The sequence below is a fragment of the Polypterus senegalus genome, chromosome 18 (assembly GCF_016835505.1).
Source record: "Polypterus senegalus isolate Bchr_013 chromosome 18, ASM1683550v1, whole genome shotgun sequence".
NCBI lineage: Eukaryota > Metazoa > Chordata > Cladistia > Polypteriformes > Polypteridae > Polypterus > Polypterus senegalus.
The window spans coordinates 68711738-68739681 of NC_053171.1; the positions used below are offsets into that span (position 1 = coordinate 68711738).

General features: G+C 37.3%; 1 protein-coding gene across 2 annotated transcripts in view; it reads right to left on the reverse strand.

Moving 5' to 3' along the window:
• Window positions 1-834: 834 nt before the first annotated feature.
• Window positions 835-27944, reverse strand: part of arhgap11a (Rho GTPase activating protein 11A) — a 37322-nt gene continuing 10212 nt past the window's right edge. The window contains exons 3-12 of one of the 2 annotated variants that reach the window (XM_039741610.1): window positions 26434-26530; window positions 25007-25263; window positions 24439-24602; window positions 23077-23211; window positions 19695-19769; window positions 13266-13439; window positions 12993-13119; window positions 6381-6486; window positions 5788-5929; window positions 835-4361 (exon numbers count right to left, since the gene is read on the reverse strand). In XM_039741610.1, the coding sequence (XP_039597544.1) occupies window positions 3031-4361; window positions 5788-5929; window positions 6381-6486; window positions 12993-13119; window positions 13266-13439; window positions 19695-19769; window positions 23077-23211; window positions 24439-24602; window positions 25007-25263; window positions 26434-26530 (2608 nt within the window). In that variant the 3' untranslated portion in view covers window positions 835-3030. The remainder of the gene's footprint in view (window positions 4362-5787; window positions 5930-6380; window positions 6487-12992; window positions 13120-13265; window positions 13440-19694; window positions 19770-23076; window positions 23212-24438; window positions 24603-25006; window positions 25264-26433; window positions 26531-27944) is intronic. The other variant, XM_039741611.1, reaches the window with a different exon arrangement.

Sequence of the window (27944 nt, forward strand, 5' to 3'; positions counted from 1 at the left end):
CCGCTATCCTACACTATCTAATGAGATGGAGTTCAGAGCTTTCACTGGGTCACTGCAGGAAACCCACTTTTCTATCCTTCTGCAACTACTACGTTGACCTGTTTGGGTGGTCGTGCAACATTAGCTTATAACACCCCAATATTCTTCCTTCTACTATTGTAACCGCATGGTAACTGGCCTGCAGCACAACACAGCCACCCCCATACTTCCCTGACGATTGGGAAGTTTGTAGTCATAAGGTGTGACATTTGCACTACACAACTTCAACTTATCCGACTTAAAAACCCCTTCCCACATAACTAATGGCTTACTGTCATGGTTTTTTTTTTTTTTGGCACAAACAATAGTTTCATGATTTTAATTTTTTTTGAGTAAGGCCAGTTGTGCTAACCTTGCCTGTAGACTCGGTCATGAAGAACTGTTGCAATGGCCGATTGGTGCTTCTTTACTTCAGCCCCAGAAATTGAACAGTGTAGATCCTGAGGCTGCTGGCCTCGTCTCTCAAGTTTCCCTCCTGTTTGCACCTTGTTTGAGGTATCGTCTGGGAAGATTGCACAATAGTAATGTCACCATCAGAGCTTGCTGGAATATTTTAACACTGGGGTCTTGTTTTCTATCTTATACATTCCTATTGTTCTGTCTATCATGCCTTTGGAATGTGCTTTGGTCTTTACTTTCAAAGTCATCCCTTAAGAGGTAGCAGGGTCCCATACCTGCAGGTTGATTATCCATTAAATGTCCCCGTGTCCAATTATTTTTCACTTTTGCAAACTTGAAGCTTCCACAACACGTTGCTCAAACAAATACTGCAATGTTAATTTTTTTTTTTATTGGTTACTTGCCCATGTTTTGTAAAGATCAATAAAAATGTTTACATCCCAAGCTTTTATGAATAATGAAAATCAAGTTTGACATAATACACGTCAGTATTAACCAATGATACTGAAAAACATACATGGAGGAGTGCTGGAGGGATTGGACATTATTCTTATTGTGTAATCCACAGGGTCAGTTATCCAGTTTTCCAAGACATGCAAAACAAAATATTTTAGTCACAAATGCTAAATAGATGCCTTCAGAAAAAATCAGTGCATACTTTAAACAGCACAGTGCAATTCATGTTTCTTAACTGAAGATCCACATCTCCCCCTCATTCCCTTGAGTTGTCTTCAATTTAAACTAAGGCCCATGTAATTTAACACACTCACATTTATAAAGAAAAACAAACAAGAGGACAATGTTTCAGTAAAAGGTTTGTTATTCAGTAAAATTAAAAAAAAAAATAATTTGAGAAAAACCATCCATTGTGAATGTTCATTTAACTGTTGTCACTAAGTTTACAGCATACACCAAACAACAAAAACAAACTCGCCACATATAAACATGACAATTCCATCATGAGTCTGCAGACCTGTTTTACGTGTTGCACAAATCCCAGCCGTTAGTAAAGGAATCCATTCACGTGCCATACCTCCATCCTTCCGAAGAGCCACTGGAGGTGGAATATCCTTCAGAAATCCAGAGGCTCAAATCAAGATTAAACGTTAAAAATGTTCAAGTCCTCCAAAATCTGCATGATGATGTCCACAGCTTGAACTTGGCAAGGATCCACTGTGGCAGTAAATGACAGAAGCTCTATGCCATCTACGTTGACCTACACAAGTGTGAGAGACTGGGCTAATGGAGGCAGAACACAATGGCAAAGCCAAAAATCATCAGGACCACAAAGCACCGATGCAAGGAGTTTCACTGAGAAAGCAGATCACTGGTGAACAGTTTGGGGTTTGTATTAAGACAGACGAGACAAGCAGGTAAATAAAGAATAGAGTGACTGCTTGAAAATGCATAGCGACAAATTGACAGAATGAGAAAAAGCAAAAATGAAGAAATCACAGATGGAAGAGATGATTTAAGTGACAGGAGGTGGAGGATGAAATGCCCATGACCTTGTAAATCAGAGAAAGGAAATCTGGATGGGTAATCGGGGCAAACCAAGATAAACCAAAAATGTACCCTGTTATCATTCTGTCAATAAAAACAAAGTTTATCTTGGCAAACATGCAGGTAACATAACATTACAGGATTCCTACAGGTTTTGTAAACATAAAAAAAGATAAAAAGCTTAATTTCAGGGAAAGCAGAACAAAAAAAAACAAAAAACACCCCCTTAACACTCTGGGCTGGCTGCAATGCACTACAAGGTAATCTTAAGAGTCTTGTCCAGAAAATGCCATCAAATTTTTCCAGAGCACAAACCTGTAAACACACATTTGCGTGTCTCTACAAGCAATAATCATTTCTGGAAGACAAACCCCACTAAACACCTACTCTGACAATCACACACTATATTGCACATATCTTGCCCAACATGTCTACCGCATAGTATGCTTTTATTTTATTTATTTATTTTTTTAAACAGGTTTAAGCAAGAAATGGTTTCACTTTAAACATTATAATTAACCATCAGCCAAAATAACCGCACAGGCTTGGTTAAGAACAGTCACTTACTAAAGACCCATCCCAATTCACACATGCAACATTCTTCATTTCTCCCTCTCTTAAAAACAGACTATTTCCATGAAGACATTTAAAACGGCATGAAAATTAAATTTAAAATGCAAAAAAAATTGAAATATATATAAATAAATAACTTCCCAAAGAACATTAACAAATACCTGGATTTCCTAAAATAATAACGCATGCTCATTTTATAACATCTTAGGCTTACTAATGTTTATTGCACTCTTGTTTTTCTTCAAAAACACAACTGCTCAGTAACTGGCACACCTACAACACTCAGATGTGCTCAGTTTCACCAACAGATGCAGCCGAAGCCGTGTTGAAATGATTTCTTAACATCTACTCAGATTTCTCTTAGACACAAACTACCATATAATTCATTAGAATTTAAAAGAATAAAAAAAGTTTAAGACTTAAATTTACTATTTACAGTACTTACAATAAATATTTTTTGAACCACCGTTGTTTTGAATACTGACGATTAAAGACCACCATTCAGAGGTAAAGACCCTAAAAATTCACAGGTTTAGTAGCAGGCAACAGCTTTCCAAATGGTAAAGGATTTCTTGGGGAGCCTCTGTAACGGCCTTTTTCTTTCAGAGCTGCATGCTTCAGGCAGCTCTTTTCAGGGCTGCAGAGTATCTTCTTGGAAATGATTTTATTTGCCATGAAAGGATCATTTGACACTTGGTTAGTCACATCGTCAAGAGCACATGGCTTTGATTGTGAACTTAGCAGGTTCTCTGTGCCAGTAACAGAATCAGTACATTTGTCCTGTGCAATGGTAAGGGTATTCGAGGTGCTTTTCAAGAGGGCAGACAGGCCACTTTCATGACTCAAGGACTTTGGCAGATTGCTTAAAGGTGTCATTATCTGCTCAGATCTGGTTTTCAAAAGTGAATTTATTCTTCTCACAGACTGACGAACTGGTGTACGTTGAAACTTAAGAGGCGGCATCAAATTTTGCCTTGGGGTACAATCATTTAAAGAAAGAATGTTAAACCGTTGAATATGGTCTGCTACTTTCATCTGAACAGATTCTGACGTCTCTGTAGCATAGGCCGATTCTGATTTTTCACTGTTTTGAGAAGGTACCGTTTCTTTTGGTGTCCCTTGAACTGCCCTAAATATCTCATCCTCTTCCGACTGTGTTTTAGACAGCAAGTGAACCGTTAGTTCTGAAACAAACTGAGATGACTGATCATTTTTAAGGACTTGGTTTGTGGCTGGATCACGAGGAGCATTCTCACAGACTGAAGGGATGTTCTGGTTATTTTCTTCTCTGCTCGAGCCATCCAGTTCTTGTATATCTGGCACTTCAGAAGACGACAAGTATTCAGATGTTGTGCCTGCATGACCAGCTGCTAAACTACACTTCTCCTCATTAAGGGACATAACATTCTCTGTAATGCAAGGTATAGCCTCACCATCCTCAGCTGCTGTTTTGAAGATTTCATATCTTCCTGGAGACTCACATTCCCCAATTAATGAGTTTAAACTGCTTCCCGATTCCAAGAAAGCCCTTCTGATTTTAAGGAGAGTGGCTCCAGTTGAATTTTTCTCCTCCTCAGAAAAAGAGGCTTTCCCTTCAGAACTTTGACTGTTGTTGTTTAGACTCATGCTTTTGGGAAATCCAGCAATGATTGGTGGCTTCCCAGCTACAAGAGCTGGTTCAGAGAAAAAATTGCTACCTAGACCTTGACCCATTGGTGTTTCCACAGAAGAATCATTGCTGGTCTCCAAGGATTCCACTGGACTCCTGTTCCAAGAAGTCTGGAGGGCAACACCTTCTCTTTGAGGTGTTATGAGATTTTCTTCCGATTTACTGATATACTTAGAACCTACAAAATAAAGGATAGATATTATTAAAATGCCTACTGTATACACGATTACCATGCAAGAAAAAAAAAAAAATTCCAAACAGTACTAGGACATCAAAGTCAGGGCCAGAAGTGCCCAGACACTTGCAGTGCCTTAATAAATTGGACAGAATTTAAGGCATTCACCCAGGACATCTTTAAATTCACCCTCAGCATAGTGTCCTCCTTTCTATTAAGGCCCTGAGGTTCAATTATACATCAGTGACAGGAAAACTGAAAAAGGATGTTGCCTGGATAAGCTTCCCAGGAGATTAAACTACACCAAGTTGTCCTTGTCCAGATTGGCACTTATTGCATAACAGACAGGTCGATTGCTGAATTATAAATTACAAGTTTTTGAAAACTTAGAAGAGAAGGTCCTCTCACAATTTTTTCCTGTTCCATAAACAAGTCCAGGTGAGATTAAAGAGATCAAGAATATCATATAAACCAGTTTCTGGTTCATAACTTTGTATTGGAAATGAAGATACCGAGGAACTGGATATCATATGCAACACATATCAAGAACCATTAAAATTAGAGAATAGCACTTAAAGGTCAGATATTGATATTGCTGCAGCACCATGCAACTGAATCTATTAAAATCATTTCAGAAAATGTTTGTTAATGGTCAACTGGAGGAGCCATGGGATAGAGGACAGTGTATTAAGACATTCAAGAGGAGATATCACCTTTCTATCGTTGGGAGAGAAGGAAGGCATAGTAAATTAGGATTTACACCCTGCATGCAACGCCTCTCCTTAACCACCTACACCCATGGAATTCAATGAATATTTAATAGGCATATACTGTAAATTATACAGAGGCAATATATACACATACATATAGTATATATACACAGTACTGTATATATAACAAATATATCAACCTCAGTAATTAAAAGGCCAATTATATGTAAAAATTACGAAAGCAGTAATACAAACATACTCACAAGGATAACCAGAAAGAAAATCTTATTTATGAGTGAATGTAACGGGAATGCAGCAAAAGCAATAGGCTTTTGAGATTAGAACGACTTTCAAATATTTCATAAATAAAATAACTAAATATGAATAACTTTCTTAATTAAGGGCAACATACTTATAAGTTTAATGCAAAGATCGTTTTATTGAAAATGAAAATATTTCAGTAACAATTATATAAAAAGGAGCTCAGGACTATTAAGTACACAGTCAAGAGTTTGCGGAGACTGCCTATAAGGTTTCAAAAAGACTGCTTGGAATGCAGGGCAGAGGAAAAGTTAGGAGAAGCTAACTTAAAGTTGCATAAAATTTGTACTGATGCCAAAAAAACCATTTGAATACTATTAATTGTATTTAATGCTACATATTAACTAACCAATTAATCTTGCTATGAAGAAATCTCATAGAAAATTTAACAAAAATACCTTTTCTTGCATGTTGATTTTGCATCACAGGGCTAAATGATGCATCTTTTGCAGGATAACTGGTTACATTTTCTTGACAGGCAAGACGAGAACCGATGGCTTCTGATCCTTTGACTCCAATAAAGGACCCTGGCAAAGTGGTCTGCAAGATAAAATAAAATGAAATATACACTAGGGCTGTACAATTAGCCAAAAAAAAAAAAAACAAAACTGAATATTCAAATCAACAATAAGCAAAAATTAAAATACTGTATATACAAACCCAAAATGTGGTCTGGCAAGGACACAATAAAAACTTGTATGGGAAGAGCTTTCAGTTATTAGCAGGTGGCTGTTAAGTGCAGTATAACTGTATGCATTATTTGGAAGTTGTGTGGAAATGGAGAGAAAGACAGGAGAAGAATGAAAAGAGGTATCATAAAACGATTTACATGTACTTGTACAAAGTTAATACAAAAATATCAACTGTGGAAAATATACAGCATTCAGAACTACAAAAACCATAATAAGAAATAACCTGCAAAAATACTTGTATGAAAATAGCATACTAAATAAAAGACAGCATGGATTTATGAAAGAAATATAAGACTTACAGATTCCTTATTTTTGCCAAGACTGAACTTCAGACGCAGTGACTTTCTAACTCCATCTTTCCTGTGTATTCTTGGCGAAAAGCCTTTGTATATTCCAGTTTCAGCTCTGCATGAACATAAATGAAAACAGTCATAAGCTTCTAATTAAAAAAAAAAAAAAAAATAAGCTAAAAATGGTGAAAACTTGAACAAAATCTTATTACACCCGAGAACCTCAAAGACCAAAAACTGTTATGACTCATCATTAGAAAGTAAAACAGGTCTGCCAGCTACAGTATGTCCTGTAGTAAAATCTACTCTGCATTTATGCTTTTTTAAGACCCATAGTCAATCATAAAAGGAATGATTGAAAGGTCCATAGGTTCAATACTGAGATTTCAAATGTAAATCGGATATTCTACAGTGCTGATTTTCCAGATGCTTAACACTAGAATTACCAGAGTCTACGAAAAAACTCGTAGATCCGGCTCACCTTAAAACCGTTCACACTTCTCGGCCAGCTTATTTTGTCCCGTAAATGTGCCAATTAAGACGAGCAGCAAGCAGCCGGCTATTCCATCCCCCACCGTCACAGAACGTTCACTAAGTTCTCCCAGCTCATGCCTTGATTGATTACCTGGGAGTGAAGTGGAGTTTTAGAGTGGAAATAATAGATCGTTATTTGGAACACACGCATTTCATGTTGGTTCCGTTTCTACAGTTTCTACATTGTTAAAACAGAAACCTTTTCATATTTTAGTAATAAACGTTACAAAATGTAGGCATAAACTATAGAATGTTTAAAAGCAAGTCCAAACATCAAATTAAACATTTCACAAAAGGTTGAAGGATGTTAAAACAGCTTTTATAGCGCAGTGGTAAGAGTCGCTGACTCCGCGCAGTGGGCTGGCTGTGCTGTAGAGACCCGAGTTCAATTCCCGTCCTGGGGAGAGACTTTTTTTTCTTTTTAACGTCAAACGGACATAAAATTTATAAACTGGTATGCACTGTCAGTTAATGAGATAGTTATATTTTCATGTGGGATGCTCCTTTTAAAATAGTTTAATAATTGAGACTGCAATTAACATGAACAAGTGTCCTTATAACTGTTACTTTTAAGATCCATAACACATACATTAAATCATTTATCATTCGACACACGCTGCATGCAGGCAAGCGGGCAGTGAGAGTGGAGATAAAGACGCTAGATAGATTGTATACAACAGGCAAAAATAGCAACCACTTGATAACAGTATTAGCTATAGTGAATGAAAGCATGAATTAATCAACTGAAATAACCGCAATCGACATTTTAAACTTAATAATTTACTTAGGAAAAAAAAAAAAAGAAAAACGCCCAAGCACGCAGAAAGCAGACGAGTTAACACTAGAATTACCAAAGCCTACGAAAAAATAGTAACTCCGTCCCACCTTAAATCCCTTCACACCTATCCGTCAGCGTCTTTTGTCTTTTAAATGTGTCGATAAGTAGCAAGCAGACTACTATCACATACCCCCACTGCCGCACAGTTTTCTCAGTTCAAGTCTGTTTACCTGCATGTCAGTTGCTTAGAGTTGTACAGAGTAAATAATATATTATTATTTAGAACACATGTATATACAAGGAAAGCTGTGGCAGTCTACTTGTGACTTTATGCTGTTGAAAGTAAGCAAATAAATCAATGTAAATAGGTAAATAACATTCAATCTTGCTTTCACATACAAAGTACGGACATGCAAAATTGTGACATGCATTCTTTCTCCGATGTAGAACCCTCATCATCCGAGTTCACCTCTGCAATAGCACGTCTTTATGTGAAAACAGCAGTGTCAGATCAGCGGTAGTATGTAACTAGGAGAATATTTATAAAAAAAAAAAAAAACACACAATGCTAACCTTTACAATTACAAGTACCATAAATTTACATCGGCTGTTACAGACTCAAATCAAATGTATGTTTTTATTCTATAATAGCAAAAATAAGAGTAATTCACTTCTCAAAATGGAGTTGTGCAGGATCAAACTCGTGACCTTTTGATTACCAGTCAGCAGCTCTTACTGTTACGCCACCAAAGCAGTCGTGTTAAAGATGAGTCAATGTCACACCCTAACGAGGGTGTTCTGCAGTCATATTCTAGAATAAAGGTGTACTTGTTTTGTTATACTTGTACCTTTGGTGAAAATGTTTTTGATATTTGGACTTCAGGCTTCACATGTTACACTTCATGTCTACATTTTGTCAATTACTAAAACATAAAAAATGTTTTTGTTTTAACAATGTGTTTACATTGATTGTTGTAGACACAGAACCCACATGAAATGCATGTGTTCCAAATAACGATATAGTATTTAGTCTAGTCTTTACAGCTCTAAGCAATTGACACGCAGGTAAACAGACTTAAGCTGAGAAAACTTGTGTGGCATTGGGGAGATGCGATAGCAGGCTGTTTAACAGCACATTTACAAGACATAAGACAGTGTCAGACAGGTACGAAGGGATTTCAGGTGGGACAGACTTTCGAGTTTTTTCATAGGCTTTGGTAATTCTAGTGTTGAAGATTAACTCCTATGAACAAAAATGAGTGATCTAGTAATAAGGAAAAAAGTAAATGGATCTATTTGTGAGCCAAATCAACATTGATTGTAGTCATCCATGATAACACCATGAGGCTATTTCTAGTAGGTCTTCAGTAATTAATTCCAGTCTAGTCAACATGTGTCATAACCATTGCTCTTCATATGCACAGTCAACAGATCTACTGTAGAGCTCAAATTGCAGGATGTGTCATGAAGATGGCTCAAGCAGAAAAATTCTAGAGACTTTAGAGAAACAGCACATGCATAAGCAGACATAATAAGAATTAGTTATTGGTCAGCTGAAACCTCACTTTATGGACATGAGCAAGATCTGTACATGTTACGTTGCCAGAATGGTGACACTTAAAATTAAGCATCATTATATCCACTGTTTCAAAGAACATCTGAAATCAATGACTTGACATTTGAAGACTTATGTACAGTATATCTCCACATTTAGGGATGAAGCTTGGATATACTACTATGCAGTAATGGAAAGTAAAGAAGTACATTTTCTTTACTGTAGTACATTTTCCACCTGTGTACTTTAATAGGGTTAGTCATGAATACTTTTGACTTCTATTCCACTACATCTTTCAGCAAATATTTTGACTTTCTACTGCACTAAATTTCGACATGGAGCTGTGTTACATTTTACAGTCACAATGCAGTTTTATGTATATCTTTAAACTGGATGACAAAACAGTTATGGAAAATTCACTAAGAATACATTCTGAACAACTTTCAGTGAATCATAGGATAGGTATCAATTCAGTAGCATTCAAGATTTGAATCAGTAGGACTCAACAGCAGTGTAAAAGTTCACGTATGATGCTGACAGTCTTTCATTTAGATGGTTAAAGTGCATGTAAAAAGTACGACCTGCCTGATTCATGATTCTTTCAAGAGATAAACCATCAGTGAACAGTCCTATCACTGATCATTCTCTCACTTTTCAAACAAATACATGTATAAGGCTGACTCAGGTGCACTCCACAGGTGGTCAAGCCCCCAAAAAGGCTTTAGGGTGTACAAGAAAAATGCCTAATAAAACACAACAGTACAGATACTCACAGCAAAATACTGTCTAGAGCCCACCACTGCTCACCCCTCCAATCCTCAAGATTATAAATCTGTCCAAGACGACCTACATGAATAGCTCTTAAAAGTACAAGTGGGTAGGGCACAATCATAGGTGTCGAAAATGTCACTTTAATGAGATTTGATACATTTGATATAAAAGAAAGTGGATGGTCATTCAAGGGCCCATACTGGCGTTTGCATCCTCAAAAATAAAAACAGATAAAAGGATGATGTGAAAGTGCAGTAAATACCACAATACTTCTGCTTCTCACAGCAATGCACAGTCCGATAACACTAACAGACATGAACAGCAATGTGGGAGATAATGGCAGCACTGCAAGAGATAACAGGCACCCAGGAATGCCAAATACTAATGAAGAAACCCTTACATGGCCTTTTCTATTGTACAAATAAGAACCCCTTTTTACCATAAAGTAGCACTGTCTCTATAAAAATGTTTAATGGATGCTAATTAACTGCACTATCGGGGGATGGGGGGGAAGGTTTCCTGTAAATGTGATACTGCATCCAATTAGTTTGTTATATGCATTGTACTTATACTAATGGCCCACTTTTTGTTTGACCTTGGAGCTGGTGGGGGTTAGATCTTGAACAGCCAGGAATGCTGCCTTCCAGCATGTTTGCCTCTCCCAAAACCAATTTTTAAAATGGGTATATCAATATACCATTAAAAGTACAACCAAAATAAAGAGAAAAAAAAAACTGTCCTTTTTTTTTGACAGTAATTCAATAACATTGTGGGGATCACAAACTAAAAGTGTGGGGCAAAACTGAAGTGAAAAATGTGTGAATCAACAAATGTATTCAAATTCAAGGCATTGCATCACCTTTACCATATGGTGCTCTTAATGCATTTTAACAGAATACCTTCAACCGTTTTCCCAGCAGTGCAACTTGTGGTTTGCTCTTCCCATTTTAGATATTTGTCCTGGGAAAAATGTGAATTTAGTTTAACAGAGAACAGGTTTGTCTACATGTTAAAATGATACATTTTTAACTTGTGATGGTTCACCAGCTGCATCCACACCAAGAAGTGTCTAGCTTGATCAAAGCCTAGAAAAGTATTAATTTATTAAACTTTGAGGAATTAAATAAAAAGTACCACTAATTACTGCACTGCTCGGAGGGGTGTTACCCTGCCTTAAATGTTTATACTTTATTGAGCTCATTTTTCTCATCAACTTTTTTTGTCCGCTGCAATATGATAATACAGGGTGAGGCAGAAAGGACGGACGTATGTTACAAAAATCACAAAATTGTTAATTTTTTCTTACAAAAATTTATTGAAAGGTTTGAGTTCATATTGAAATAGCATTTGACAATTTGTAGGGATGGAAATGCAGGTCTAAATGCAAAATACGCCTTACCGAACGATTACTGAGGCCAAGTTCAGAAGAATGCTTCTGAGCAAATTGACTTGGACTGCACAGCAAGGCTAGTCATACGCTTTCTACATTTTCAGGGTACGTGCCGTTCGTGTAGCCCCCGGCGGTCTTTTGTTCATTAGTGTACCTTATGTACGAAGTGCTTTAACCCAACGTAGGATAGCGTTACGAGCGGGAACAGCTTTATTTCTGTGGATATTGAAATGGCAACGAAACTCACGCTGAACTGCGGTAACAGATTGGTTGTTCTTGACAAAACAGTCGTACGCAGAAACGTGGTGTTCTATCGTCCACGGCTCAATGGCTTCAACTAAAAAGAAAATAAAAAAATGCTAAGACTTCGTGAACCTAACGCCACCTACCGCAAATCTGTCACTCCACCTAGTGGTGAGTTCTAGCCATTTCAAAGAAGTCCATCCTTTCTGCCTCACCCTGTACTTGAGCAGTCAGGAAAAAAAGGCAGCCCCTAAAGAATGTTTTATGTAATTATGGTGATGTTCATTGTACTGTACAACTTCAGATAAAGTAGAGCTTATGGACTCTTCAAGGTCACATCTTCAAAAAATAAGTTCTGTGATTAAATAAACTAAGTGATATCACTGCATTGGCATGGGGCAATTTGACTTTTGACAGCTAAATATTAACAACTTATTTTTAATTTTGTTTTGTGGCCCCCCTTTACTAGGATACATTACAGTGCATTTGTTCTTATTTATTTGTACAACCTCCACCACTGGCACTATGGGCCAAAATCCAAAGAACAACTGTTGCATGGTGATTTTCCAAGAAATTCAGAATGAAGTACAGTAATTTATTTATTTTGAAACAAGCCATGCCCATTTTCTTTAATACAAATGTCCTGATGCTAGTTCCCCACAATTTTTTTTTTTTGAGGAAGAGTTTTTATAATTAGTGCAGTTAGGCCAATTTTAAGCCTTTACCTTAGAGTGTTTCAGTGTTTGATACATTATGCAGTTACTAGCTCCCAGGAGGCTTAATTCAGTTGCATGCTACTTATAGTGAATCAAGTGCTCATAAATCTTGCATAAATCAGCAAGTGGTACACTGCCCTGTTAAGAGTGAGTGTGCATATGTTTTAATGCAATGAATGATACCCGTGTCTGCGTGGGTTTCCTCCGGGTGCTCCGGTTTCCTCCCACAATCCAAAGACATGCAGGTTAGGTGGATTGGCAATTCTAAATTGGCCCTAGTGTGTGCTTGGTGTGTGGGTGTGTTTGCGTGTCCTGCGGTGGGTTGGCACCCTGCCCAGGATTGGTTCCTGCCTTGTGCCCTGTGTTGGCTGGGATTGGCTCCAGCAGACCCCCCGTGACCCTGTGTTCGGATTCAGCGGGTTGGAAAATGGATGGATGGATGATACCTAGTAATACAATTTTACTGATGAATTAGTTTGAAGCTGAACAGCTGCACTAAAATTAATAAACAAATATGAAAATTATAGAATGACAAAACCTAAAACCTCTGGTGTATCGTTATTAGAAATTGAAATCAAAGTCAATCAACAACCTCCCTGATTTAAAAAAATTTCCAATACATGTTATCAAGTACCTGAACCGGTGTATCTGAATTCTTGTACTTTTTCTTTTCTTCGAACTTGCCATTTGTCCATCACTTGCAGTAGAAGGAGAACCATGGGGGGTATTAAATGAAACAGGGCTTTCTTCATAAGTGCGGCCTATAAGTAAACAAAACACAAATGTGCTTCTTAAAAGAAACGTTAATAAAAAAAAAACCAACAACAATCGCATTGCATTTCACTGGTCATATGACCAATTACACTTTCTTTCCCCAGAATCTGTATAAAGTAAAGTTGAAACATACCAGAGCCAGGCGTCGAGCCACTGCTAAACAAGGAACTTGGAACAAACTCCACAGCAAAATTTGGTTTTAAAGATCTTCTTTTCTTCTCTGAAATACCAAAGCTCTGGGCAGAGTCTCCTGGCAGCTTTCTTTTAGAACCTGGAGTCTGATTTACAGGTGTAAGAGAAGGCAGACCTGCAATTGCCCCAAAGGAATTAAAATCATCATGAAGAATGGATTTTACTGTCTAAACAAACAAGTTTTAAATTGTTAACATTACTATACCCTGTGTAATTCCCAACAAAAATTAAATGACACATTATACATATTGGTTTCTTGAAGAAATATTCTGATATGTGGAGAAATATTACATAATGAAAAATATTAAGTTTCTGCATATACAGTGGATTAAAAAAAAAAAAAAGTATTGTATTTGTAGATTTAATTTTAAATAGATAAATTTGCCATTTTTGTCCATCATCCTACACTAAATAACCCATAATGATAAAGTGAAAAAAGTTTTGGAAATGCATAAAAAGCAAAACCTGAATTCTCATTCATTTTAAGCCCCTTAAAAGAAATTCCAGCTTTGAGAGTTGTTGGTTAAGTCTCTATAAGCACCACCGGATTTGGGCAGTTTGTTCCATTCCTCCTGGCAGAACCCCTCAAGGTTCATTAGATTGGACAGGAAGAGTCTAAACTATCTTCAGGTCTCTCCACACATGTACTATGGGGTTTAAGTTTAGGCTACGGCTGGGCCACTCAAGTACTGTCTTGGCTATGCGCTCCAAGTCATTATCGTGCTGAAGGGTAAACCATCTCACCAGTCTGTGCTCGCATGCACTCTGCAGCATGATCTTTATTGTACCTCTTGGCATTTGGCTATATTCATCCTTCTCTTAATTCTAACCAGTCTCTCTGTTCCTGATAACTAGAGGCACTCCAAACAGCATGATGTTGCCACCACCATTCTTCACATTCTTGTTGTTCTGCTTGAAGAGCTCAATTATTGTCTCATGAAATTAGATAATCTATTTTCTCATGGTTTTAGAATTCAAAGGTGGCAGTTAAATCCATTGTACTCAAGAGTGGCTTCTGTCTAGCCACTCTACCATAAGAGCCTAATTGATGGGACTGTTGAAATGGCTGACCACCTAACAGGTTATTCCACCCCAGTGGAGAACTTCAGAAGCTCTATTATAGTAACCACCATGTTCTTGATCACCTATCTAATTCATGATCCTTTTTCAGTTACTCAGTTACGCCAGACAGCCAACTCTAGGAAGAATCTTGGTGGCTCCAAATTTATCCCATTAAACAATTACTGAAGTCACTGTGCTCCTGGGAACACTCAAGCTATAAAAATGTTTGCTTCCCCTTGCCCCTGTATTTGACTAACCACAATTTGACTGCCGAGGTCTACAGAGAGCTCCTTGGACTTCATGGCTTGTCCCCCATTCTCCCCCCTCCCTCCAACGTGCACTGTGATTTTTGGGACCTTATATACCTGGGCATGTGCCTTTTTAAATACTTCCGATTCACCTGAATGTTCCACAGATGGACTGCAGTCAAGTTTTACCATTATTGACTATTGAATACAGACTGATGACCAGAAATGGCACATTTATCCATTTAAAAACAATTATGCAAAAAGTGTGCAGAAAGTGAAGGAGTCTGAATACTTTCTGAATCCACAACATAAGAAGCAACAACCAAATGTATTTCAAAACTTGTCCATTAGGAAATATACATCAAAGTGTATGCACTATTCAGTACCGTATTTTTTGCTCCATAAGACGCACTCTCCCCACAAACCCCAAAGATGGGTGGAAACATCTGTGCGTCTTATGGAGCGAATATTGTGTCACAGAATGTGATATGTATTATGTGACAAAAGTCGACATAGAGGGGTAGCTGTTAATGGCGACAAAACTCACTGTTACGTCACAGGCATTCCCTCTCTGCTTGGAGGAATGTTAGACTCATTGACTCGGCATCTAATCCGTGCATGTGCGCGAGTTACAAAATGTAAACAAAGGCAAGAAGGCATCGACATCTCACGAGGGAGCGAAGCGAGTGCAGAAAACAAAATACTCGGCAGACGATGCTTTGCGCATTATTGCCGAGTCGTATATTTTGTTAAGTGTGATCAGATCATCACGGAAGAGAGTGAGGAACTGGCATCAGCTGATCGGACACCAGCCGATGCCGCCCCAGCTGAGTAAAGCCGACGCACCTACGGCAAGGTTCGCGTGGGAGGATTACCCAGACATTGAACCGTGGGAGCTACCGGACTTCACAGGACGGCATGGCTTGCTGTTGGACTCGACAGATTACCAGCCGCTGGACTACTTCAGGCTGCTCTCCCCTGATGCTGCTTTTCAGCTACTGTCAGACCAGACAAACAGGTATGCAGAGCAATTTTTTGAATCGCGGGCTGCACTTGCACCGCATTCTTGTTTTTCAAAGTAGAAATCCACAACAAAAGACGAGATGAAGGGCTTTGTGGCATTACAAATATAGATGGGACTAGACTGGTGATAGAACTTCAGGGAGCATTGGTCCAAATATGCTTTGTCCCCTGGTGGCTTTGGACAGGTTATGCCGCGTGATGATAGGTACGTGCTCCTGCAAAATGATTGTGAGCAACTGAGCTTCATAAATTCTGACACTAGCGATGAGGAGTTCTTGAAGTTTCCAGAAAACTGGAAGAGTGCTTGAACCTTAAAGTCTCTCCTCATTTGTTAATGACAGTGATGATGGTTCTTAACGCTGTTGGCTTTACATGGTTGAAATATTATTCTGCTATATTTTATTAAATATATTAGTACACCATTTGGTTCAGAATATTTTTTTTCTTGTTTTCCTCCTCTAAATCTAGGTGCGTCTTAAGGAGCGAAAAATACGGTAATTCTGTAGATTATACTGATTTGAGGCAGTGATTAGAAAGTAAATTCATATACGAGTATGAGGAACAACAGCTGAAGTGCATCAGAATGAAATTTCTATTTATATATATAAAAAAAAAACTTTCATTTACCACTGAAGCACAATGTTCCATCAACCCACATAGAACAATTGAATATTCGTCTAATATCTACTGACATTATAAATGCTTCATTGTTCTTAATGGATAAAAAGTGAAAAAAATAACAGCTATTTATTTAAAACATCAAACACTTCAGTCACTTTTATGCAGGAATATGAAAATGGCATAAGATGGTTAAAATGGAATTAGAGCCCTGGAAGTCAAATGAAAAACTTACAAGACATGATAATTTGACTTGGTTAATATTTCTATTTTATGATTTAACTCCAATTCTAGAAGAATGGTAATTTACTGTTAAAATGAGGAAACAATGATGTAGATGCAACTAAGTTTGCTTCCAAATCCAGTGAGCAAATGCCATAAAGTTGCAACAAAGTACAGTTTCCTTGTAAGATGAATATCATCACAAATGTTAGTTCATTTTCATTGAGTGAAGTCATTGCATATGTTATTTTAAATGCAAAATGCAGTCATTACATTAGCCAAAAGGTTCAAGCATTATTAGCAGAAGCCAAAGCAGTAGTCGTGTTTGCCTTACAGTGGCATATAGCTGAAAGAAAATGGTTCAGCCCCCACAAACAAACCACGGCATCCACCGATAATGTACGCAATTAGAATAAAATGCACATGCTGTAGACTACAAACAGATCTCAGAAAAAAAAAACAATATTTCCTCAGATACAAATAACAGATAAACATACCAATTATAATATAAACGGGTAACATATGGTATTGATTAAACTTTAAAAATTTAACTATTTAATAGCCTATATTTAAACTTATTAAAAAGGAAATATTATTTTGTGTTCTGTTTATATGCTGTACGTAAATAAAGCAAGACAGAGCATATATGAGGTAGGTGGCAAGAATTATACAATAAAAGAGACGACACCAGAACTGTGCCAAACACTCCACAAAAACAAACTTAAAACTTGAGTCTTGACAAATGAAACAATTTAAAATTCCTAACCGTAAGGCTTTGTTGAAAGTTAACATGTCTAAAAAGTCTACAAACTGTTGAATATAATTCAAAAAACCTCATTGAAAGATTATTGTCTTTTAATCCTTGATAATAAGTAAATTATTTTTTCTGCAGACAACCATACCTGAAAGTAAGTACCGTGTTTTCTTGAAAATAAGACCTACTTTGAAAAAAAGCCCTAGCATCATTTTCTGGCTGCTCTGTAATATAAGCCCTACCCCATAAAATAAGCCTTAGTCAAGATCGTCAGCTGAAAAATAAGGCACCCAAGGTCAGGTTTATACTTCACACGATGTGCCACACGTTCCTGAAACATCCATTAAATTCCGAGGACACCTTGCCACAATACCTCTGAAAAGGATGTTTAATGATTACAGCCATCAATTCGGGGATGTACCCATTTCGGCAGCAATGGCACAAGACAGAAACAAAATTTCTGGACAAGGCATCAGCTCATCGCAAGTTGAACACAAGCACACACATACACAGACATCATTGCAGCTTCACCAAATCCACAAACCCTCATCTCTTTGGATGGGAAACTAAGCACACTGTGGAAACCCACCAGGAAAACATGCAAACTCCAGGCAGGGATCACAAGGGACACGATTCCCTGCGAGACAACAGTGCTACCGCTCTGCCACCTCATGTAACTATTAGCGGTATTCATTATTTAAACAAAGTCAACGATTTATCTGCAAAATGTATTTAATGTATTTCATCATAAAAGCGATATCAAGTATACTGTAAATCTAAGAATTCTAAATGTACAGAGAGCTGGAATATTATAAATTTAATGTGTTCTGTCTGGCGATGCTGCTTGCCGCTGCTGTCACGTTTGGAGAAAGCCCCAGAAGTGTGTAGCTATTTAACAACTGGGTCGGTTTTAAGATGACGTTTACAACAGTCTACTTTAATGACAAAGTAAACTATGGGATTAAAGAGAAAATTTCGAGTTTAAAGCTGAAATTTCCACTGTAATCACAAAATAGACATTTTTATTATGCCCTTATTTTTTTTCTCTGTGGCTCAAATACGCCGCAGTACATTCTGACGGTATTGTGAAGGTGGAGAGGAAACAAAAAAAAAAAAAAAAAGACTGCACAGAAGATGGTATGCGAGACTTTTAAAATGCATCGTGTCATTACCTTGGGGAATATGCGATGCTTGAATATCAAAGCACCACAAATGCATTTATATGTCAGCATTTTACTTCATCACATCGAACCATTCATCAAACATTGAAGCATGCACATCGATCCTGGAGGATCTTAAAAGCGGCTGAAGTAACATGAAATTGAGGCTGGAATTCAGGGTTTGAATGTGGAGAGTTATGATGATAATCCAGAAGATGACATGGCTGTATTTGGATAAATGTATATTGTTGTGCATGAATAAATATAAGATATCCCCTGAAAATAAGCCCTAGTGCATCTTCTGGAGCAAAAATTAATATAAGACCCTGTCTTATTTTTGGGGAAACACGGTAATAATAATTTAATACAAATTTTAATTATTTGACGAAATCACTAAATACAGAAGGCCAGTCCAATTTATAAAGCAGAGTAGCAGCATATGTTTCATTGTAGTAAGATCCAGCTATCCTAGTTTTTAACAAACAAACAAAACTGAACAATGGCTGCAACAAACAAAATATTTCTACTTGGAACTCTCACCAGAGCGGTGATGAAAGCTCCCTAGGCCTGTCTACTTACTGTAGAGAATTGCTGTGTGCATTGACAAGTAATCAACTTTTGGTCTAACAGAAGTACAGGTGTTAGGAAAATGCATACAGATAACTGCATCTCTCGCATCTATTATAGTCCCGGCATCTTACGTGCAGTAATAGCAAATACTTCAGGTTTTTTTTTTTTTTTGTTCCACTACAATTTTGAGCAGAAGGTGGTTGCATGCTTTCCTTGGTGCCACACACTGAGTAAGAGAAAGGAAAAGAAATTTGGTTTTCAAGACCTAAGTCACTATTCCTCATTCCCCTATTACGATACCACAGGTTCAAAACAGCCAGGGGTACCATTACTGTAACTTAAATTAATGCTTTTATATTGCCATTTTTCCGCATTAGATACTGTTTGGCTACTATAGTCAGCTATAATGGTTTAAGTATCATCCCAGAAATATGCAACATTTGTTGCTCAAGGACCTTACTTGCCAGTCTGGAGAGACTACTGGATTATTTGAAAGTAAACAATGTACATTCCTCCAAAAATAACTAAATTTTAAAAGAGTTACTAGTTTCAACAGGTTGATTCACTAAAACAGTAATTAAGTTTAAATAATATGCAAAATATTCAGAATGTTACTAAAATAAAAATCTGCAACCAAATGAAGTTAAAGAATGCATTTTACATGTAGTTTGGCATAGTCCTAGAGGTCTGGATGAGAAAAAACAAACACCTACCTGAGTAATCTGGCTGAGGAGTACTTGTTGGAGTTCTATTAGATACTGATTTAAGCAGGGCAGCACTAATAATATCTGGAATGCAATATGAAACCAATCTATCAAGATTTGCATCTTGTTCAAGCTTTTATTTTCGCCATCTGTAGGTAATGTGCATTTTTAAATTATGGGACAGATCAAGGTTTCTCAGGAAACTAAACTAGCAACTTCTCTCACTATTTCCACAATTCTATGGTACGGTTAGTAGGTCATTGAAAACCCTTTAAGTTTAGCCACCATGACACTGCAGAGAGGAAGCTGCGCTTGCTACCTTTACTTGCCACATTCTCCAGTTTATGCATAGTTAAATTACAACCCCGCTTCCAAAAATGTTGGCACGCTGTGTAAAATGTAAATATAAACAGAATGCTATAATTTGCAGATATGAACCCATATTTTGTTCACAATATAACAAAGAAAACCTATCAAATGCTTAAACTGTGAAAATACCATTTTTAGAAAAGAATAAGGTCATTTTTAATTTGATGCCTTCAAAATGTCTCAAAAAAGTTAGGACAGGGCCACATTTACCACTGTGTGGCATCCCCTCTTCTTTTAACAGTCTGTAAATGTCTGGGAAATAAGACCAGTTGCTGGATTTATGGGAGAAATGTTGATCTCATTCTTGTCTATAGGATTCAGCTCGCCAGTCCTGGGTCGTCTTTATCGTATTTTTTATTTTGTGACGCTCCAAACTCTTGTACTACAAAACTATGCTGTTTTAAATAGATGCAGTATGAGGTTTAGCATTGTCTTAATGAAATATGCAAGGCCCTCCCTGAAAAAGATGTCTGGATGGGAGCAGATGTATATATAGGTTTTAGAGCAACCTTTCAGCATTAATGGTGCCTTTCCAGATGTGCAATAGGCACTAATGGACCCCCATACCATCAGAGATGCAGGCTTTTAAACCGAGTACTGATAAGCCAGATGGTGGTTCTCCTCTTTAGTTTGGAGGACACGGCCTTCATGTTTTCCAAAAAAGATTTAAAATTTTTATTTGTCTGACCACAGAACAATTTTCCCACAGTACTTCACTCCATTTTAAAAGAGCTTTGGCCCAGAGAAGATTGTGCCATTTTTCTGAATCATGTTCACATATAGCTGCTTCTTTGCATAATTAAGTTTAACCTGCATTCGTGGATGGCACAGCAAACTATGGTTACAGACAATGATTTCTAGAATTGTTTCCAAGTCCATACAGTGATTTCCACAACATACTCTGGCCTGTTTTTAATGCAGTGCCACCTGAGGGCCTGAAGTTCACAGGCAACTAATACTGATGTTTGGTCTTATCCTCTGCACACAGAGATTTCTCCAGATTCTCAGAATCTTTTGATATTATGTACTGTAGATGATGAGATATTCAAAGTCTTTATAATTTTACATTGAGGAACAGGACTCTGAAATTGTTCCACAATTTGTAGACAGTTTCTTGCAGATGGGTGAACCTCTGCCCATCTTTACTTCTGAGAGACTCTACCCCTCTAAGATGCTCTTTTTATACCCAATCATGGTACTCACCTGGTACAAATCAACCTAATTAGCTGCAAAATGTTCCTCCAGCTTTTTCTTTTTAGTACAACTTACTTTTTCAGCCTGTTGCCCTGTCCCAACTTTTGAGACATGTTGCTGCCATCAACTTCAAAATGAGCTAATATTTTTTCAGGAAATAAAATGTCTCACTTTCAACATTTGATATATTTCTATGTTCTATTGTAAATAAAATATTGGTTTATTAGATTTGCAAATCAGTGCATTCTGTTTTTATTTACATTTTACACAGCGTCCCAGCTTTTTTAGAATTGGGGTTGTATGTGGATCAGTAAATAGACTCATTTACATTGACATTGTCATTAATTACCCAGTGTATAAAGTTTAAGATGTACAATGTATATCACCATAATTACATAAAACATTCTTTAGGGACTGTCTTTATTTCCTGTCAGCTCAAATACATGTACTGCATATTGGGGTGGTTAGGAACCAACAAGAAGGCTGTGTGCAGCCAAGGCGCCCAGTATTAAACAGCCAGGCCTCCACTCCCCTATTCATATATACTATTATCAGATTGACTTTTTTGGAATCAATCTTCATCATTAAGTGTCAAAAAGTTACAGAGAAAGTGGGTCGACTTTCCATTCACATTTCTGAAGCTGCTTTGACCCCCCACTATAGAGCTTAGAAATATACCTCTGAAGCATCACACCAAAGGCAGAAAAAGAATATGGATTGGTATTTTTTCCAGAGTGCGCCTGCCTTGTATCTGATACTTACCCATTAACGCAAACCTTCATCAAGAGCCAATTAAAAGTTGTCAAATTATATCAGGATAAATGTTTTTGAAATTTAGACTGAAATGGGTAATTTAAAGAAAGAAACCAAAGGAATCACAAGCCAAGCTCCACAGTTTGAAGGAGAAATGGCATACACTGACTATAAGCATATAAAGTGTAAAAAATAAATTTAAAACAAGGATTTCCCCTATGGAGGTCCCAACCATTTATCTTGCTTCTTGTGATTATTTCACAAAACAATACTAAAGTAGCTACTAAAACATCTTTTCAAAAAGTGTTTGGTATTCAGATACTTCTAAAGTTTCTATGTAAAACTGATTATGTTGATGACCATGTGCAAGATTATATGGCTAGGGAGAGACACACATTTTACTTTATGTAGGAAATATAAACAATATACCAAAAAATAAAGCAGACAATAGATACAAGGTTTAGTAAGGACCGGTTCAGTACCACTTCTCTTTCATTAGAGGGATAAGTAATATGTACACATAAATGAAGATGCACAACTCCACTCTTGGTAAGTTTCTTGCTTGATTTGCACATTAGCTAAAAATCTAAATTACTCATTTTATAATGCTATTCAAACAGCAAAAATGAACAAAAAATAAATTATTCCTATAATATATCAATTTCTAATGTTTTACCGAAAAGTAAGCAATACTAATTGTTTTCTTTTTACTGTGAATATAAATGTAACATTTTTAATGTACAGAAGTTAAACTACTCATTGTGATAACTCATTTGAAGCCACTAAAAGTTTAAAGTAATTAATGATCAGATTTTAGGGGAAGCTTGTATATATCTTGATGAGGCTGCTCCTTTTGTTTTATTAAAACAAAACTGATCTGCATTTTTTTTTAAATTTGGGAACAGATGATCACCAACATTTTACTTTTCAAAAATGTGTTCACATTCTTTATTTGTACACAAAACCATTCAGTAACGTATCAAAAAGCAGTCATGTTTCCATTCAGTTATATTTTTATGTTGGTACATTTATGTGCTTTAATTTAGCACACAATTTGTAAAATTTTAAACCTCACCTCCAAAACTGCGCCTCCGTCTTGTCTTTATGTCCAAGATCTCTTTCCCTCCACCTTCCAGTTTATCTAGTAATGGGGTAGAGCCACCAGTATCACCTCCTTGAATCTTTTCCATTATGAAATCTGGTACAGAACCTTAAAGAAACATTAAAGTAGAACAAATATTCATTGAAGCTGCACTGCAATAACAAGTTAACAATAAAAAGATACTTCAAATTTAATCTCAAGAATCTGAATCCGCTTAGTGTAACATTATAATAAAAACAAATCTAACATACAAGAACCATCAAAATTTAAATGGTTCTATAAAATTGAAGATGGGCTTCATTTTCAGAATTAAAACATTGTGGTCTTGTGCATGACTTAAAGTGTGTAAAGATAGAAAAGAATAGTATAACATATTAATTGAGCTGCCGTTTAATATCATTCTCTCGATGAGCTTCTACAGGTAGTCACCTGAAATCACTACCTGTTGAAGCTCATCGAGAGAATGCCAAGAGTGTGCAAAGCAGTAATCAGAGCAAAGGGTGGCTATTTTGAAGAAACTAGAATATAAAACATGTTTTCAGTTATTTCACCTTTTTTTGTTAAGTACATAACTCCACATGTGTTCATTCATAGTTTTGATGCCTTCAGTGAGAATCTACCAATGTAAATGGTCATGAAAATAAAGAAAAACACATTGAATGAGGAGGTGTGTCCAAACTTTTGGCCTGTACCGTATGTGTATATGTGTGTGTGCTCCTCCAGACCGTGATGGGGTGTCCGTCCTGGTTATGCTGGAGGCCTCGGGTAGAGGGCTTGGAAGCCCAGCCCTGTAGGGGCCCGTAGCCACCGCCAGGCGGCACCCCAGTGCCTTATTATCCTGGGAGCCCGGCACTTCCGCCACACCAGGAAGTGCCGGGGGGAAGACGACAGGGGACACCCGGACGGCTTCCGGGTGTGCAGCCGGCACTTCCGCCACACGGGGGTGTGTCCGCGGGAGATTGCCGGGAAGCAGCTGGAGCCCATCCGGGTTCCTATAAAAGGGGCCGCCTCCCTCCGGTCATTAGTGGAAGTCGGGTGGAAGAGGACGGAGCTGGAGTGAGGACTGGAGGCGGCCAGGAGGAAAAGAGGCACAGGACTGTGTGGCCTGGACATTGTTGGAATCGGTGTCCTACTAGCACCTAAAGCAACTTTCATGTATGAAGATGTGCTACTGTAATATTGCTGTTAGTTCACAGAGAACATTCCCTCCACAAACAGGGTGTGGGAGCGAGAATGGGAAACTAATTTGCACTACACCCATCTTAAAAGTTCAGATATTCTTTTTTCAGCCAGGTAATTTCTTATACATCTATACAGAGAAATAAAAAAAAATACCAAAATCAAGTGCATTTTCAATGAAGCACTGGACAACTGAAGCTTGATGTTTAAGGCGTTCTTCTGCGTCAGCAGCCATTTTCTTATTTGCTTCAACAGAATGTAAAAGATTAGGGGCAAAAATAACAGCTAAATTATTGCTGTCCATCTTGTTCTCAGTTGATCTAAAAAAAAAAAAAGCAGCAAAGTCAGTCCCACAACTATAAATAACACATTTATAGTGAAAGCTTTTTTGGTGCATAAACTATTTTTTCTTTACTTTAAAATCAAAAAAAAAAAAAAAAAGGGGCAAAGGTCAAAGGCCATAGAAAGTCTTCTAATATAGTAGATGCAACCAATACTTGTTTTTAACGGTTATCACTAATAAGTATAGTTATTAAATGGCATGGTACCTTGTTCAAACAGCTGTAGTTTTTTTTAACCTACTGTAGATATACCTTACAATCAAGTTTTAGGCAACATCAGACTTTTGAACAGTATGTAAAAACAAATAAAACCCTGAATTAAATGTAAGAAAAAAATCTTTTTCATCACTATACAATTTCCTACTACAGAAAGAGAAACTCACCTTTGTGATACATTTCTGAGGAAGTTGAAAAAGTATCGCAGAGTCTGCTTTGCTCTTTCTGGAACCAAGCAAGAAATGAGCAGAGTAGCTGTAGTTTTTTCCACTTCAGTTGATAATAGCTGGGCTTTCATGAAGGCATCATGTAAGTCTGCAGAAATGATGGGTTCTGGTAACTCTCTGAAAAACTGCTTCACCAGGCTTGCAACATCACAAGGGGGTGCTGAAGAGATACAGTTTTCCCCTTCATCTATTCGTCTCTGGAAACATTTATTTCCAAACAAACCAACAATTAAAGTTCAGGTAAATAACTAGAAGTACACCACTGCATTAAAAAATGATACAGCTGCTTAAAACATACAATTGACTGAACACCTGTTTAAATCTTCCACTATTAATTTTCCTACTTATTAAAAATAGTATTTAGTTATTTGTTCTTCAACTGCAGACATTTTTAAAACACTAAATAATTCTACTTTTATCACTGTTCTGATTCTCAGAGTAGGTCTGTTATACCCGGGAATAAATAAATCTAGGCAAATCAAAGACATTTATTAAGCGAAGCCAGAGGTTATCTGGAAATTGATTGACTAGGCTTTGAGATGCAGATCACAGTGGCACACTTTAAGCCTTTGGCTACAAGGGAGAAGTGAGAGTTTTATTCCAAATTACATTATTTTACTTCTGTTAACCAAGGCCCTGAATAGACTAAGCTGAAGCATTTCAACAACATAAGCAGACTTTGGGGGTATGAAACAGATGATAAGAAAGAAAATTGGAGCAACTCAGGCAGACTATTAAAAGAGAGCAGGAGTACCCCTTGTTAGGTGACTGTCAGTTTATAGTCAACAGTTACTGTCTGCTATTTAAAATTAGACTGCACTAACAAAAACATTGAATTTCATGTTTGGAAATTGCATGATCTTGTTTTGGAACGAAAGACCACAAGCATAAATCTCTGCCACTTGAACCCCACCTTTCAGAAGATTTCTGTTGTTCTATTTACTGCAGAATTGACTAAACCCTCCATTGTGCTCCTGAATTAGTGTTTACACATTTATCACAGGATGCAGTATAAATGGTATCCTTAACATTTAAGTCACAAAACAAATCTAAAACAGCTTAAGAGTAACTGAAGAAAACCTGAAAGCATAATCCATAGAACATACCAGAAGCAAAACTGTTCAGACTTAAGGATGCTGTGCATATAAAAGAAAATGCCAGGTAAAACTTCAGTAATTTCAATACAAATGCACACACTCCTATAGAAACAATGTCAAAATAAATAAAAACAATACACCCTTTGTTGAGATGTTCCTATTGGCAGTATGGGTTTCACCATTTTCAATGTTTACACATGGACACAAAGAAACAAGCATCTGTAGATATTCAATGTGCTGCTAACATTCATGTTTTAACTCTATACATACCTTGAGCTCTTTCACACGGACTATGGACCCAGATATTCTGAACAGACCCTCAGTTTCCACATGCTGAAGAAGACTTTGACAAGCATCAGCCAGAAAGCTAGAATACAAATGAAAAGTCAGATATATATTTTTAAAATACACTATACTAATATGTGATGTACATCTGTTAGTAAGTTAGCATTAAAAATATCAAAAGAACAGTTGCAACTCATACCAAGAAGCCGATTGTTTCTTTTCATTGGGTAAATACTGCTGCCAAATAGGTTATATTTAAATCAGTTCAATTTCCTTATAAACTATTATTGTTTCCAATGTATTGATACCAGATTCTAGATGTTAATCAGTACTCCATCTAGCACCACTAAAGTGGCTATTCAATACAAAGTAGCCAAGGGAATCTACTAAGATTCCTGCTTATTCCATCAAAGTCTAATAAGGGGTCTATCACATACAGTGGTGTGAAAAACTATTTGCCCCCTTCCTGATTTCTTATTCTTTTGCATGTTTGTCACACAAAATGTTTCTGATCATTAAACACATTTAACCATTAGTCAAATATAACACAAGTAAACACAAAATGCAGTTTTTAAATGATGGTTTTTATTATTTAGGGAGAAAAAAATCCAAACCTACATGGCCCTGTGTGAAAAAGTAATTGCCCCCTGAACCTAATAACTGGTTGGGCCACCCTTAGCAGCAATAACTGCAATCAAGCGTTTGCGATAACTTGCAATGAGTCTTTTACAGCTCTGGAGGAATTTTGGCCCACTCATCTTTGCAGAATTGTTGTAATTCAGCTTTATTTGAGGGTTTTCTAGCATGAACCGCCTTTTTAAGGTCATGCCATAGCATCTCAATTGGATTCAGGTCAGGACTTTGACTAGGCCACTCCAAAGTCTTCATTTTGTTTTTCTTCAGCCATTCAGAGGTGGATTTGCTGGTGTGTTTTGGGTCATTGTCCTGTTGCAGCACCCAAGATCGCTTCAGCTTGAGTTAACGAACAGATGGCCGGACATTCTCCTTCAGGATTTTTTGGTAGACAGTAGAATTCATGGTTCCATCTATCACAGCAAGCCTTCCAGGTCCCGAAGCAGCAAAACAACCCCAGACCATCACACTACCACCACAATATTTTACTGTTGGTATGATGTTCTTTGTCTGAAATGCTGTGTTCCTTTTACGCCAGATGTAACGGACATTTGCCTTCCAAAAAGTTCAACTTTTGTCTCATCAGTCCACAAGGTATTTTCCCAAAAGTCTTGGCAATCATTGAGATGTTTCATAGCAAAATTGAGACGAGCCCTAATGTTCTTTTTGCTTAACAGTGGTTTGCGTCTTCGAAATCTGCTTGCGTCTTCGAAATCTGCTATGCAGGCAGTTTTTGCCCAGTCTCTTTCTTATGGTGGAGTCGTGAACACTGACCTTAATTGAGACAAGTGAGGCCTGCAGTTCTTTAGACGTTGTCCTGGGGTCTTTTGTGACCTCTCGGATGAGTCGTCTCTGCGCTCTTG